Source organism: Esox lucius, chromosome 20 (assembly GCF_011004845.1).
Source record: "Esox lucius isolate fEsoLuc1 chromosome 20, fEsoLuc1.pri, whole genome shotgun sequence".
Classification (NCBI taxonomy): Eukaryota; Metazoa; Chordata; class Actinopteri; order Esociformes; family Esocidae; genus Esox; species Esox lucius.
In genome coordinates, this window is record NC_047588.1 from 28,013,681 (window position 1) to 28,029,550 (window position 15,870).

General features: G+C 43.1%; 2 protein-coding genes across 14 annotated transcripts; both read right to left on the reverse strand.

Annotated features, from left to right (window-relative positions):
- Positions 1 to 422: 422 nt before the first annotated feature.
- On the reverse strand, positions 423 to 11,552 carry cnot3a (CCR4-NOT transcription complex, subunit 3a). 6 transcript variants are annotated; one of them, XM_020041206.3, is made up of 19 exons: positions 11,406 to 11,552; positions 10,767 to 10,821; positions 10,543 to 10,610; positions 10,381 to 10,455; positions 10,187 to 10,276; positions 9,922 to 10,050; positions 9,694 to 9,789; positions 9,166 to 9,454; positions 8,776 to 8,909; positions 8,221 to 8,277; positions 6,418 to 7,312; positions 6,217 to 6,322; positions 5,995 to 6,136; positions 5,378 to 5,491; positions 4,660 to 4,759; positions 3,556 to 3,754; positions 3,035 to 3,167; positions 1,732 to 1,857; positions 423 to 1,577 (listed from the first exon to the last, which is right to left on the reverse strand). In XM_020041206.3, the coding sequence occupies exons 2-19, from the start codon at positions 10,789 to 10,791 to the stop codon at positions 1,479 to 1,481; spliced, it is 2,877 nt and encodes a 958-aa protein (XP_019896765.2). In that variant the 5' UTR covers positions 10,792 to 10,821; positions 11,406 to 11,552; the 3' UTR covers positions 423 to 1,478. The 6 variants fall into 6 exon arrangements, with proteins under 6 accessions (XP_019896765.2, XP_019896767.2, XP_019896766.2 ...); XM_020041208.3 differs by having other exon boundaries at positions 9,241 to 9,460; XM_020041207.3 differs by having other exon boundaries at positions 4,693 to 4,759; positions 9,166 to 9,460.
- A 126-nt stretch (positions 11,553 to 11,678) lies between these two features.
- tfpt (TCF3 (E2A) fusion partner) lies at positions 11,679 to 15,866 on the reverse strand. 8 transcript variants are annotated; one of them, XM_020040644.2, is made up of 7 exons: positions 15,791 to 15,866; positions 14,277 to 14,378; positions 14,045 to 14,191; positions 13,783 to 13,853; positions 12,862 to 12,931; positions 12,536 to 12,706; positions 11,679 to 12,292 (listed from the first exon to the last, which is right to left on the reverse strand). In XM_020040644.2, exons 1-7 carry the CDS (start codon positions 15,797 to 15,799, stop codon positions 12,218 to 12,220), a joined length of 645 nt encoding a protein of 214 aa, XP_019896203.2. In that variant the 5' UTR covers positions 15,800 to 15,866; the 3' UTR covers positions 11,679 to 12,217.
- Positions 15,867 to 15,870: the final 4 nt, after the last annotated feature.

A 15,870-nucleotide genomic window follows, 5' to 3' on the forward strand; every position in this document is an offset into this window, starting at 1 on the left:
ATAAACACTCAGTTAATCCACCAAGCCAAGTTCACAACCAGCCTTTTCAGAAAATGCTTTACAATGTTTCAAATGTATTCTTCCAACTTTTACAACAATAAACAGGTGGTAAATTAAACAGTGTAATCAGTGAATGAAGCTCTAAATAATCAGGTCTTGTCCAAATAAGTTATTTTTTGAAAAAATTGATTTTTAAAATGACAGTTTAGGGTTGAGAACATAACTACATGCAAGGCTGAGAACAGTTAAGATACAAGTGTGTGCAGTGTAAGTGTATGTGGTCAAAAGAAAACATTCTCTACTGCTCTCATCCTTCCAGTTGAAGTTCTTGGCTTTGAAGGGCAGTAGTGGCTGGTGTTTCATGATATAGAAACCATGAACATTAACAGACAGACTTAGTAAATCAATACCCCTATGCTTGCTTTCAGATTACAATACAAATCCTTTATTATTAAGGGCTCAATTCAAACACACATTGCAGCATTTACACTGTGTTCTTTTCAAAGAGTAAAATAAACTGATAGCCAAACACTGTATAAAAAACCTCCAACTACTACCAACCACCCACACACACATTCCGTTCAGAATGAAATGTATATAGACACCGTGTAAACACTGCTGTGGTAGTTTTGAATGAATCCCTGCCTTCATCTGAAAACATAATGCCCCAATCACAACACATTTCCTTGTAAAGTCAAACTTGTATTTTAAATATTATTTTGTAAAGAGAGGGAGGCAGAGACCAGTTCAATTGCATAGCAATTTAATCCAATGTCCATTGAGGCCTCTCTATCCTCATCAAAGGGAAGAGGCCGTGGTCATTCTCAATCAGAGCATTTTGTTGACCAGTACAATATCAATACAACTATTGATAATCACTCACTATCCCTAATAGTGATCTTATTCAACAAGCATCATAGCATCTTAAAGGAGGTCCGTCTGCTGTCTAAATAGACCATTGTACCTCTCCATTCGAATTGCAGTAAATTCAAGATGGGCATTCCACTTTTATAACAAAATACAATGTTTGTTTCCTGTTTTTAAGTCCAAGGTGTCTCTAATCCAGTTGGAGGTGGGGGTACAGTGTCACTTATGTTCAAACAGAAGAAGAAAAAAAAAAAACAACAGGGGGAACATGCATGGGGAGCTTCCTAATGTAATGCCACATACTGAGTGCTCACACAGACAGGAACAGACCTCTAATGACACCCTACTACCCCCATAGTACACTACTGCTGCCCAGAGCCCCGGCTACACAGAAGTGTACTACTCCCCACATACTGCAGTGCACTACGAGGGCTCTGGGCAGAAGTGGCAGACTATACGGGGTGCCATTTGAGACGCAACCTATACAGACGCCACCCTCCGTCTTAGGAGCAGGGTTCTACTACACATCACGATCTCTATCCACAGCATGGAGTTCATCTGGGAATGTCAACAGCAGCACACGTCTCTCCTGGTCCTCCTTCACCCATCAGTCACTGCAGGTCTCGGTCCTCCAGGTACCTGTACTCAAAGGTGAACCCCTCCTTCTTTCTCTGGCCCCACTTCTCATAGTCAAAGTAGATGTAAGTGCCCTGAAGGAGGAGGACCGTGTTAATCAACCACTCGCCTTTCAATTGTGGAACCGTGGGGTACTCTGTACGGATATATCACTGTTACACACGGAGCCACAGTGGATCCAGGCCTAACATCAGAACATCCGGCGTGGTGTTAATGATGGTTGTGTACCTGTTCAAACTCATCAGTGATGGTCTTGGGTTCTTCATGCCTCTGGAACCACATCATGTACTTGGTGTGGAACCTCCAAGACTGCTTCTTAAGTGCCTTTGCTGACAGGTACTGAGCTTTAGTGCCCTGAGATAAGAACAAAGAGACATAAGATGGAAATAGGAAGACAGAGACATTAGACAGAGAGACATTAGACAGAGAGACATTAGACAGAGAGACATTAGACAGAGAGACATTAGACAGAGAGACATTAGACAGAGAGACATTAGACAGAGAGACATTAGACAGAGAGATAAGGACAGAGAGATAAGGACAGAGAGATAAGGACAGAGAGATAAGGACAGAGAGATAAGGACAGAGATATTAGACACAGAGATATTAGACACAGAGATATTAGACACAGAGATAAGGACAGAGATAAGGACAGAGATAAGGACAGAGATATTAGACAGAGATAAGGACAGAGATATTAGACAGAGATGGGAACAGAGAGATATTAGACAGAGATGGGAACAGAGAGATATTAGACAGAGATGGGAACAGAGAGATATTAGACAGAGATGGGAACAGAGAGATATTAGACAGAGATGGGAACAGAGAGATATTAGACAGAGATGGGAACAGAGAGATATTAGACAGAGATGGGAACAGAGAGATATTAGACAGAGATAGGAACAGAGAGATATTAGACAGAGATAGGAACAGAGAGATATTAGACAGAGATAGGAACAGAGAGATATTAGACAGAGATAGGAACAGAGAGATATTAGACAGAGATAGGAACAGAGAGATATTAGACAGAGATAGGAACAGAGAGATATTAGACAGAGATAGGAACAGAGAGATATTAGACAGAGATAGGAACAGAGAGATATTAGACAGAGATAGGAACAGAGAGATATTAGACAGAGATAGGAACAGAGAGATATTAGACAGAGATAAGGACAGAGAGATATTAGACAGAGATAGGAACAGAGAGATATTAGACAGAGATAGGAACAGAGAGATATTAGACAGAGATAGGAACAGAGAGATATTAGACAGAGATAGGAACAGAGAGATATTAGACAGAGATAGGAACAGAGAGATATTAGACAGAGATAGGAACAGAGAGATATTAGACAGAGATAAGAACAGAGAGATATTAGACAGAGATAGGAACAGAGAGATATTAGACAGAGATAGTAACAGAGAAACATAAGAGAGATAAGAATAGACAGAGATCAGAACAGTCAACAGTGAGAGAGTGGGACCTCAAGGATGAAAAGAGTGGACAGGAATGATGAGGGCTGGTGTGTTCTACCTCCAGGTAGTAGAAGATGAAGAACAGAGTCTCTGTGGACAGCCTCTGGTAGAACTCTATAGAGTCTGAGTGGTGCGGGGGCATCTGATGGTGGAAGGGCAGGGTGGGGCATGGATTCCTCATCAGGTATTGCCTCCAGGAGAGAGACCGATGTGCATGTTAATACAGTCGCTAGTGAATGTCTACACACCCTTTACAGTCCTCACATTTTGCTACTTAAATAAAAAATGGATGCAATGTACAGTGCCATTATGGACTGGTAACGCTCCCGGCTTCATGCACATACACATTGAGTTTATATTGAATAGACCCTACTCTAGATTTCGCTTGTCAGTGGCCCAATGTTACTAGTCACTATGAAACAAATACTAGTAGAATCTGTAGTAGAATACTAGCTGAATCTAATCTAATCCGTAATCAACTTCTACTAGTCCAACTGATGTTGACTAGAAATAGGCCAAGAGTCTTTTAAACGATTCAGTGTCTGCTAGCCAGCACTCAGGCAGAAGGTGTGCTGTTACCTGATCCTCTCAGAGTCTGATGGATGTGGCATGTGTGTCCAGGCCGACTCTTGCATGGCCTGCTGGTATACCTGGTCCTTAGAAAGGGGCGTGGGGCCCAGGGGACACACCCCCAAGGATGGGGGGATGCTCACCTCCGACAGGGAGGGCTGGGGGGGCGCGGGGGGGCCGGGAGCCGCCGAGGAACTGGAGAAGATGTCTGAGTAGAGACAGTGAGTGCGTGGCTCATCAACACGGACATTTGGAAATCATCTCCACAGCAACACGCATGTGCTTTTATTAAAGCATTAAAAGGTTTGTGTTACCCCTTGAAAAGTATTTCCAGAGCTATTGTTTTTTTTGTAGTCCTGAAAACACTACTGGAGAAACAATAGGACTCCCTGAACATCCCGTCCTAAGTCTGATGATGTGCACTACATCCCAGGCCTTCACACCCACTGGGTCCCTGAGGACACCTGCCTGCCTTCCCACCTCCATGGTTAAGACTGCTAGATGTTACCCACATGACAAGGCGCTTGAGCTGTTTACACTCAAAAAGAAATGGTGTCTAATTTCATTTATTTAGGGCAGACCCTGAGCGTGTAGGACCCCCACTAAAATATGATTTACTTCAACAAAGCATGTGATTGCTAGGCCCGTAACCGGTCCTAGACTCTGAACGGCCCTCGCTGGAAGGCCTTCTAGCTAGACTTCGGTGTGGGTGAAAAACATAGCACTGTCCTTCAACCATAGAAGCCCATAGGTCTGGTCTTGAGTATACATTAAACAGCACCCTGAGAGTAGGCTAATTGTGTGTCCGGAAAAGCTTAGAGTTTTTGAGTAGGCTAAGCAGAGGCTCAGTGGATGAGTTGGGTTGATTATAGCCAGCACTTCAAACAAATAACCAAACTGTTTTGATCCTGAGTCGAGTCGGTCAAGGGTACTTAAGTGGATTTGGGTGGTCCAGCTGATGTCTGTGCTACACAGGTACTGCTGCAGAATGTTTCAATGCAGCCCTCTGCTCTTTTAGTAAAACCCCCCCACCATTTTCACCACTTCCCATATCCATCAACTCACAACAACACCAGAAAGTATACCTTCAGAAACACATTAGAAGATTCTGACCTCTGTCTGTAAGATGCAGGTTGGGGATCTCACCATCCAGTCCTGATCCTAGAGCAGCTCTCTCAGCCATCGCCTTCAGAGAACTTAGAGGCTCTGGGGCCTGAAAGGGGGGAGAGAGGGGAGAGAAGCAGGTGGGGGTCAAAGAATGGAGCAGACAGAGTGGGGAGAGGGAGAGAGTTTGGACGGCAGAGAAAAGAAACAACAGTTAATTACAGTGAATAAATCCTCCAGAAGTTCTTCCAGCATAGGGTCCTAGTACAAGCTTGGTAGCGTTCTCCCATCCATCCCCTGAATGTTCCGGAACAGCACAGTCATGGTAGCAGCTAGAACCCCCATGGCCAACCAAAGTGACAGCACTAACCATACACACCTGGCCGTCACCATCCTAATCCGTGCCAATTCAAAAACACTACCAACAAATCTTTTACGCTCTCATCAATCTGGTACTCAGACTTGAAAAATACATGTCACTGGTGTGTGGTGGGGCAACGAATCCAGCCGCGTGGTGATGTCCATTTCCCTGTAACACGTTGGGCTATTCGGCATAGGACTGTAATCCAACTACCTCACACCTCTTTCTATTGTGTGTCCATGTCAGAGATTATGTTTGTAAAATGTATATCTGTATGTGCCACAGGTTTCTCTTCCCGATGTTGGTCAGTATGAATGTGTATGTTCAGTATGGATATGTTATTTCTGTGTGTATGTGGGTCTCTACCTGACACTGCTTTCTTTTTCGTGTGTTAGTGGCTGTTGCCATGGCCCCTGGCGGCTCTGCGGCCTGCGCCGTCACTCTGGTCTCCATCAGTATCTGACGGATGTCTGTAGGAAGCTGGGGATAGAGGGCAGTCTCTACAGGTTATTCTAACGTTATTACAATGCTACCATACTGCTATTACAATTTCAACTAACTAATTAAAAACAAAGTCATTTATCATATTCCTCTGCCTATTTGTAAGCCTCTGAATAGCTAACATTAACATAGTTGGTGTCATGGTGTGGGGATGTTGTGATGTAACCTGACTTGGGGAGAAAGACGTTTTGTGAGTTTATTTTTAAGCTGATGAAGCTTTTAGATTTGTTTTACTTTCGAAACGAACCGTTTGTTTCAGAGTTGTATTTCACTCAACCACAGTCGGGTCAAAATGGCAGCCGTGGAGGTTCTAGTGATCAACAAACGTGTTCTTATACTGTTAAATGGCCAACTGCCTCCGTCCCTGTGCTGGGCTCCCAAAACCTAAGGGAACCGGGTAGGAGGGGAGGCCATTTAAGAATATCAAGTCTTCATCTCTCAGCCTCACACCACTGTCTGTTCGTCCCCTCCGCCTCCCTCACCTTGAGGCCTTCGGAGGCCTGTGTGTAGGAGTGAGGACCGTTGAGGAGGCTCCCATCACCAGGGTTACTGTCTGAAAACGAAGGCGACGGAGAACTGGGGGGCAACGTTATGGAGCTGATGAGGCTGGGACCATTGTCCATACTGAAAGAAAGAAATGTATCATTCTCTAAAAATCCACTTAACAAATGACTGTGGTGTAGGATGAATCTGACGACACATACGGCTGACTAGCAGAGGAGGTCATCGATGAAGGCTGGCTGCTGTGTGATTGGCTGGGTGTGTTGATGGCAGACTCTACTGTGCTCTCTGCCACCACGGCACTGTAACCTGGAGGGAAAAACGAGGACAATATAACTACCGAAGATCGGTCCCAAATCCAGAACAGGTGCATTAAAACAAAACAAGACAGACTATGAACATACTAGTGCTTCCATTCTGCTTGAGTCCACTAGGCGGTCTGGTAGGGCCAGCATTCCCAACTCCTCCACCGATTAGCCCCATGCTTCCTCCGTTTCCTCCCATCATTCCAACCGACCCTCCAGGGACCGCGCTGACCGGGCTGACTGGGACCTGAGGTCCTGGGGCCATGCTCTGCCCAGGCCCCAGGCCTAGCATGCCCCCGGTTAGGGGGCAATGTGGCGGGCTGGACCCCAGGAGGCCCAGGCCCGTCCCAGCCCCGTTGGTGGTGGCGCCACTAGAGCCAGATGTAGGGGTGGAGGGGTTCTCCACTGGGACACTGGACTGGGTGGTGTTGTTCAGGCCCAGGCCACCCAACGCAGCTGCCTGGGCATAGGGGGCCGAGGTGGACCCAGAGATGAGGCTCGCCATGGTGTTTAGGGGCGCTGACATGCCAGCCAGGCCCAGACCAGACATAGAATTGGCACAGCTGGTGCCCATCATGCCGACCTTACCTAGACCAAGGCCCAACCCAAGCCCTAAGCTGGAGGTGTGCCCCGACGAGGCCTGGGGCAGGGAGTTGGGGGCAGTTGAACTGGGCGTGACGGGCGTGGGGACAGAGGGGGCGGAGAGGAGGGGGTGGCTGGGGGGACTCGGGGTGCTGCTGGAGGGTAGGGAGGGTTTGGTTTGGCTCTGCTGTGGTTGTTGCTGTGGCTGCTGGACCGGCTGCTGAGGAGGTGGATGCTGATGCTGCTGCACCGCACTGCTGAAGCTCCCAACCAGACTGTTGTTGGCGGCAGCAACAGGGGCGCCTCCCACAACGTTGGCCATGGAGACGATGGAAGAGGACGACGACGACCCGGAGGTGGTGGACGAGGAGAAGGACGACAACAGGGAGGGGGTGCCGTTCTTCACAGGAGACTGAAAAGGAAACAGCGTCAGTTCAAGACAAACTGGCAGAATAAAAAGCTTTCACAGCCTTAGAGAAACTGATTTGTCTGGTTAAAGAGAAGCATGGTGAGCCATGAAAGGGACCGGTTAACCCTTACAAGTTAGTAGATACCAGTAAGCCTATTACTGGCTAATAAGCTGAATGGCTCATAAATGCTATTTCTGGGGGAGTTAAATTTCATAAGAAACGTTAGTCAGTTTAACACAATGCTCAATAGTGTTAAGCGACTGGTGAAATGCGTAATGCCGTGGAAGGCTCAAGTTAAAATCTATTGTGAACAACATTTTATTTCACTTAATGAAAAAGTTAGTTATCGTCACCTCTCTTGATAGTTATTCTATCAATGTCATACACGAATGAAAGAAGTACATTGTTATGTCATGAAAGAAAGAAATATGTTCTTATGCCATGAAATGAAATAGCTTTAGCAGACTCACTAGCAATTGCTCAATTCCTATGACTATTCCAGTAAGTTAGTAAAGCCTATTACTGGCTAATAAATTGTTCAAACAGCCAGTGGCAAAGGTTACTAGTTCATAGACGCTATTTGTTGTGGAGGTAAACTTAGTAAGAAACATTAGTCAGTTTAACTGTATCAATATCATTCACAAAGGGACAATTACGCTATACTGACACCCGTTGAGTGTAAAGCTCTGTGGTGTGGTGGTTAGCAACACAGCCTTTCACGTAGGCGACCTGGGTTCGAAACTCAAGAGGGCTATACTTTCTATTGCGGTCCGGCTGAACTAGGCTTGCCTGGTTTCTTGTTAGTCGGTACATTTGAATACCTTTTTTCACTGTCATTTAAGATATTATTGGAAATAATAACAGGAAAACAAATGTGTCATGATATTGATGTACTAGCTCTGATTCTCACCTGACTTATTTCACTGTCTGTCGACCGTCCCCTCTTTTTATCGTCCTCAGAGTTTTCCTGTAAACACAAGCAGAAACAAAAGGCAAATCAGTGAATGCGTTTGTGTTCATGACAGATTTGTAGGTATTAAAACACACTAATTATCCACATTTGTCATGATGTAAACCAGATCTGTCTGTAAAATATGAATGTTGAAAGACAATTGATTCAGTAGGCATGGTGTTATCGCATTTTTCTCTAAAATTAATTATTCAACTAAATTAAAGTGGATACGCCTTGACAGGCATATATTGGTAAAATAACCACGATATTCAAGCAAACATGGAGTCACAGTTTGTGTCATCCCACTACTACAAAGGAAACGTTGCCATGGTTTATTCAGCTACCAATGACACACGTTATAATAGAACATAAACAGTGATGAAGCTCTTGGGTCTTATTCTGGTTAAATCACGACTGATTAAAAACAACCATGACCTCCCTCTTATACAGAACCACCCATCAGGCAGATGTTTCTGCATAAACAAAACTAGCAGTGAACGCAGATGTGCTTACAGCTGTGCCGGTGGCCGGCGACGGAGGGATGGGAGAAGAGGAGGTGGTGGAGGTGGGAGTGCTGCTCGAGTGGAGGAACATTTCGTCTTCTATGTTGCCCTGACCTGTCGGGGAGGTGGCAACAAGCACAGCAGCTGGGGAGGGAGGAAAAACAGAGAGAGAGAGACATACATGGATGATGGAGAAAAGGCTACCGGTTTATTTCAAAGGAAGTTCTCATGGGAAATAAAATATGTTAAACACACGTCATCATCCAGACCCACAGAAACAGGACAGATCAAGCTCCCCCTGGCTGTCTTCTAAACTGACAGCCTACAGCGCTAACATGCTGATTAGAGAACAGCCATCCAAACTCAACAGACGTTCATGAGACCATTCATCCAGACCCACAGCTGATAGCATGAGCATCATCATCATGAGCATCCCAGGACTCGTCATCGAGCTCCTGGCTGTCCATGGACTCACGGATGTCCTCCAGATCCAGGTCGTCGTAAAGGAACTCGTTCTCTTCAAAGTCCGGATCCTGGGATGACTCAATGTAGTACTCCACGTCATCTTTGATTTTCTGGATGGAGTCCACCTGCACCGAGTCGTTGTCCAGCATGCGTAGGATCGTCTCCAGCATGCGAATGTGGTACCTATGCCTTTCTATAAACCTCTTCAGCTCCTCAATGCGATCCTGCTTCTACGAGACAGCCAGACAAACAGGCACAAGTGGTTATAAACTGTTCGGGTGACTTTTAAATTGCCAGTAGTCATTCTTAACCACAGAAACTCTTCCTCCCCAAATTATTTTGCAAAACTGACCTTTGAATAGTGGCTAGGAGCAAAATACCAAACAAAATAAATAATTCAATATTAGTAAACTCCACAATAGCAATAGTTTGTGAACAAGGAATGACAGGGAAGGAGACTGACCTCTTTGTCGCCTTTCTTTTTTCTGGTTTGAATAGAGAGCGATTCCACCTCACTCTCAAACTGGTCCACCTGCATGTTGAGTGTGTCTATTGTATTCTGAGGGGGAAATGGGACATAGCTAGCGAAAAAGGATCACATATCACCACCCATAAAATAAACCAGAGCCAGTGTTGGGGACACAAGACCATCATGCATTAGTCAAATTAATAACAGCTCATGGGTCGTTACCGTTAGCCAGTTTCCCATCTCTTCCTTTTCCCTCTGAGCGGGGTCCACTTTCTGGGCGAGCCCCAGGCCTTCTTTAGAGTAGGCCTTCGTCTTTGTCTCCCGCTCTACCACCTTAAACCGCTCCATTTGCTGAGGAGTGAATGTCAGTTCAGACAGGACTGCATGACGGACTGAAAAAACCTTTTCATCTGCAGTGATTAGTAGAGATCACAATATGAGGGATTTATTACTGTTGAACAAAGGACACAGTCTTGGAAAGCATTACCGTCTCTATGAGCTTGCGATTCTCTACTAGCTGCCTTTTGTCTTTGATCTCGTTTGATGCCACCCATGTTTTTATCTGATCCCTCAATCGCTGCAGGAGAAGATGACAATGGAAATACTCTTTATCAGTGCACAGCAGACAACATAGGATAATAAGAAAGCATCATATTGGTAAATATTAGCAAGTAGTCTTACCTGTAACTTCTTAATCTCTTTTTTAAGGTCTGCCTCATATTTTTCCTTCTGGTTGGCATTGGCTGCATTGTGAAGCTGTTAAACAGTGACAGGGATGTTTATTTTGCACTGTTTCATGCTCAGTTTAATATGCAATGCATAGCATTGATATGGAGTCCTCACCTTTTGCCATATGTCTTCAAACTGTTCTACACCTTCAGCTACCTTTTTTAAACATCTGTCTATTTCACCTGGGGAAAGAAATAGGTAATCTTAAATGATTGGAAATCTAATTCAATTTACAAACACTACATAAACACTTATGGATTAATCCAAAATATAGAGCTGGAGTAGAGGTCAGTGTAGTCCTTTGTACAAAATGCATCATTGCGATACGGGACAGTTACCTTGAAGTTTTCTTTTGTCAGCCATGGCTTCACTACGACAATGTCTTCATACCGTCTGTCATTGAGTGAGACAGCAGATTAAAAACAATGCACATTTCGGTGTCTGGTTGAAATTGTTACGAAGTCCCTTGATAGCTTCATACATAGCATCAACTACAGACAAAACAAAGACTTGCAGCGAAATGGACCCGTACCGTGGCTTAGTACATAATAAACATGCTGCTTATATTTAGCGTACATAACTATTTTTAATCAAACGTTATGCAGATATAAACCACAGCTGTAAATGTCAGCAACATTTTCCAGCTATCAGGCAAGCAGTACAGTACTATATTAATTGCTAAATAGCTAACGTTAACGTAACCAAGTCACCTGCTGGTTTCGCTAGCTTACTTCAGTGTAAATGCTACTGAACACATTAAATGAACAACTTCAGTTATCGATTATATTTTGGACCAGCAGTTGACGTTATGTTAGGCATTGTTTTAATACTAACAAATGTACAGTATGTAACTAGCTAGCTTCAATAATCACAATGCTAGTTAGCTAGCTAGCAGTTAAGCTAGCTAGTAATTCAGCAACATTTGGGAAACTGGGTCAACCCAACCAGCTAAATTCACATTTGTTTTAGACATTTACCTAGGGGTTGGGTTTTTCGTTTGTCTCTTTCAATTAGAACCAAGACTAATTTCCCAGTCTTCTTTACTTCCTAATTTTGTTTTCTTTTCGTTAACCTGGCTGTACTCTAAAGATGGACGGTAGCTAAAAAAAATTCCCACCCACAAAATGTTGATTCCGCCCTAAACCCTACCTACAAGCTATGATTGGACAACACTCTCCAGCGTCAATCGTCAGCATCCGCAAGAAAACTTTCTTGTGATGGTTTCGAATATGATCGATGGGTCAATAGGTACAAATCCAGTAGTTTTTAATAAAATATTTTGTCGTACTAAACATTTCGTCAACATAACGCTGAAAAAGTCATAAAAAGTAACATAAATAACAGGTTAACTACATCACTATGGGCCAGTTTAGCAGATATTAAGTCTAGACTAGGACGAAAACAACAAGCTCAATGGAGTTTTCTATTAAACTTGATTTTTCTTGGTCCTAGACTAGTCTTAATCAGAGTCTTCAAAATTGGCCCTAAGAGTATGGTTACTGTAATTTAGCAAAAAGGACCAGACCTTCCACTATTTACTGGAGCAGATTGTGTGGATTACCAAAGCACATACATGATAATCATAACCACTTAATATTTAATATACATTCTGCAAGGTTCAGCAGAATGAATCTGTGTAGTAAAACCTTTGATCAAGAGCAACTTCATCACATAATGTCTCAAGCCTGATATGACTTTCAAGAAAGTCCCAAAGTGCCCAGGCTGTGTGAGTCCAAGTAAAAGAGATTGGCTTCATTCCTCCTCCCACTATTGCAGGCCCTTCCCCTGGTCAGTGAGACAAAGAAGTTGGACTGGGAAAGCCACTGAACTGTGCCTCAGCCAACATGGAGATGTCTGATTCATTCTGTGGAAATCAAAGATTGTGTGTTAACAACATAATTTTAGGAAAACAGAGATTTGTCATATGGATTATAGTCCATATTGACAGAATTGAATATGCAATGCTTGTCAGAGTAAAGGAAATACCTTTACAGTTCCCTGCACACAATAGTGTGCACATTTACCACTAATATTGGTTCATGAATTTGATTTGGATGGATGCATGCATTCATTCATTCATTCCACACTCAAGGTTTTTCTCACCCACCTGTGTGTCTTTATCTCTCTCCTGTTTTGGAACTCTATGCCTCTTTTTCTTGGGACCAACTGTGGATTGGAGTGGAACTGAGGGGGATAAGCTAGGATGGCTGTTCAGCCCATCATCTTCAGCTCCAAGACCGATGTCTAAATGGACACTAGACTCTTCCTGAAACAAGAACTGTGTTGCGTTTAGTCCTAAGTCAGAAAAAACAGGGTCGTTTCAGAAACATTTGAAAGCCTAGCTATTTCCAATTGGTTATCACATCTTCAACATAAAACTATTCTGTTTTTTGAGTAAACAAATTTTCTATGGTTTGAAAATGTTATTCCTACCTCAAGCAATATGGTGAGCTGTGCATTCCTGTAGTCATCTCCATGGGCATCAAGGGTTTTCATTAGGAATCTACCAGAGGAAAGTGAAGTTGCTGATGCTTTTGGAGTTAAACTAACCAGTAGATTTGCTCTCAAAAACCCTACTCCCTTCTACATAGAGTTTTCCGCACTTGGCTATACCCAGACTTCTTACAGATGGACTACAATCCTGATACTATTTATTGCTTGCAAAAGATTTTTAAAACCTATGCCTCTAATCATTCCATGAAAAATACACGTTTTCCCCTTTTTTCTACTTTCACCCCCATATTTCCCCCCAATTTCATGATTTCTAATTTGTGTTTAGGTCACAATACGTCATGGCTGCACCTCCAGCAGCCACAGGACAGTTGTGGTCAAGATATGAATCACCATTCTGTTTATCACACAGCTTGCTTAATCAGTAATCTCCACCTGAATCCTCACACCCCGGGAAGGAACCTGTTCTCCGGCCAACTAATGCCACTGAATCCATAGGCGCCCAAGCCACCGTGAGAGGGTGAAAAACAAGGCAACCATATTAGATCACTAACCCCCAAAACGCTCTGCCCTCTGTTGGATCCCTGGGCAAATTCATAAAAAGGATTTGAACACAACGACACAGCTAACTGCAAATGATTAAGAACACTAGAAAGATAATTCGCACAGGAGGTTGCGACTATCTACCGTTAGCAAAGGTACCACAAAGGTGGCTTAACAAGTGTGTAGTATTTTAATTTTATTAATTATTGTTAATATATGTTCCTTAGGTTTCCAAAACCATATTGCAAGGGACTATTGTGTACATTAAATAGGAAGATACTATTGTGAATTGACAAACGTTATTGCCTGCAAATACACTGCCATGTAAAGGCAATCTATGAAAGTCCTTTTTTATTTTACCTCCTTTCCTTCTTCATACGACGTGTTAGTCTTTGTACTTGTTGAAGGCGACCAACAATCTTTTCATTCACCTATAGAGAGAAGTGAAAGGATTTATAAACCATGCATTTCTCTATGATGTATAAGTGAGCTCTGGCTTTACCAATGCAAATTACATGTCCACTTGTCTTCAAAGAGAGAGCACTATTTGAAGGCACAATAAAAAAATAAAAAAAACGACTTACAATCCCACACACACAATCAGTGTTCTTCAGTCACTCACCTGTTCAATTTCCTTACACCTCTTGCTCAGAGCCAGGTACTTCTTTTTCTCCAGTTCTCTCTTCTCCTCTTCCTCTTGTTCTGGCCCTGCTCCCGACACTTGGCATCTGTCCTCAAGCAGCTCAGTACTACCAGGGCCAAGTTCCTCCAAATTATAAAAGCATTGTCATATAGCACACACCCATATTCCAATTTACTGACTCTCTGAACTGATATCAGAACCCTTTGCTTACCTCATCTGGGCCCAGCTCCACTCCGCCTGGCTCTAGTTCTGCTTCCAATATGTGGCCGCCAAAGAGAGGCGGCAGCGCCAGGCCAGAGAAATCTTCCATCATCTGAGAAGGAAAGATGTTTAATTACTTAACAAGGGTATTATTGGGCCATCCCCACAGCCAAAGGTTTTACATTTTGCAGCCTTCTGACCTTCATGATGGTGTTACTTACATGTAAGACAAAAACAGTACAAGTGTCATTCACATTCTCAACCTGACAGTTTGCTTTGCACTGCAGTATAGAAATGTGACTTTTGAACTCCATACAGCTGATACATAGTGAGCCATGGAAAAACAGCCAAAGATAATTGTTATCCTGGATGTGAATGGATCTTTTTTTGTTGGTGACGCGCTGATGACTGGCAAAACAAACTAAACACACATGAAGAGTGAAGATTCGGTAAATAAATTCAGGTCTACAGAATAATTTAAAATATACTGAGTTAGGGTTTTAAAATCTACTGAGTTAAGAGAGTATATAGCACAGCTGCGTAGCGGAACTGCATACTCATTAAGTGTCCAAGGTATTTATTTTAATAAAACGTTTGCAAAGCTGCATAAAGGACAGTTGTATCGGTTTTCTGAGCGGGGAGCAAAGTCAGAGATAACTAAAATGATATATTAAAAAAATATTTTAATCACTTCGATAAAAACGTGACAATTCTGAACAAACTTAAGTCCCAACTTCAGTAGACAAGTTTAAAATGTTCGTTCAAAAGTCGAACAGCAAAAATAGATAGCTTTGCGTTAATTATCCATTCCTCCCCACTCGAGTCGACTCTCAGATTAGTGACGCGATAGATGAAACTAGTTCTTGCAAAGATGCCGATAAAAAGTGTCAGATGTGCGTCTGCTAAAATGGCCGAGGAGCCACCTTCCTTGATATGTACAAAACTCATTATTTTAACACCACTTACAACCGGATAAGGACATTATAAGCAACGTATTTCTACGAATCGTGAATGAAAACCGTCTCATTACTCACGGTGTCCGAAGGATAGCCCAGTAATTTATAACGTCTATAATATATATTCACAGCAATTTAATAAATACAACATTCGAGAAAGCACTATTCGAAATAAATTTAATATCAGTACATCAATGCCTCAGCACAAAAACCTTTCTTCATCGGTTTTCAGGAAAGGCAAAATTGGTACCATAAAACGAGATGTTTGCAAGTCACTGACACCTTGCTTTTAGCTCAGTGGTTATATAGCAAACCAGACACCCCAAAAAGCCCGTTCACATATAACAAATAAAACTATTTCTAACTAGCTTGTGATTTACTTACTTTCAGTCAACAGCAGTTAGTTACCTTTTCTTATTCAACTGAAATGACTTGACCTGAGGACATTCGAATCGACGAGATTACGGAGAAGCGCCTTACTTGCGCAAACCTTTCAAGAGTAACGACTAACTTAGCTAGTTAATGTATCTGGATCGTCTGAGTGACACTTGAAAGGAGACATGCTTACCCCATCCATTGACTGCAGAGATCAAAGTATCACCGCAGATTTCACGCTCTCAAACAACCTTTCTGTGTTGCGCGACTGGC

What these genes read in the sequence shown, in the direction of transcription:
- cnot3a (XM_020041205.3), bottom strand. Translation starts at nt 10,791, where the DNA reads ATGGCTGACAAAAGAAAACTTCAAG. An exon ending in AGATGGGAAACTGGCTAACG is followed by an intron (nt 9,790 to 9,921) that starts GTAACGACCCAT and finishes TTTCCCCCTCAG; the next exon opens with AATACAATAGACACACTCAA. An exon ending in TCACTGATGAGTTTGAACAG is followed by an intron (nt 1,578 to 1,731) that starts GTACACAACCAT and finishes CTCCTCCTTCAG; the next exon opens with GGCACTTACATCTACTTTGA.
- tfpt (XM_020040640.2), bottom strand. Translation starts at nt 14,580, where the DNA reads ATGGAGTTCAAAAGTCACATTTCTATACTGCAGTGCAAAGCAAACTGT. An exon ending in TGGAGCTGGGCCCAGATGAG is followed by an intron (nt 14,192 to 14,276) that starts GTAAGCAAAGGG and finishes TTTTATAATTTG; the next exon opens with GAGGAACTTGGCCCTGGTAG. An exon ending in AGCTCACCATATTGCTTGAG is followed by an intron (nt 12,707 to 12,861) that starts GTAGGAATAACA and finishes AACGCAACACAG; the next exon opens with TTCTTGTTTCAGGAAGAGTC.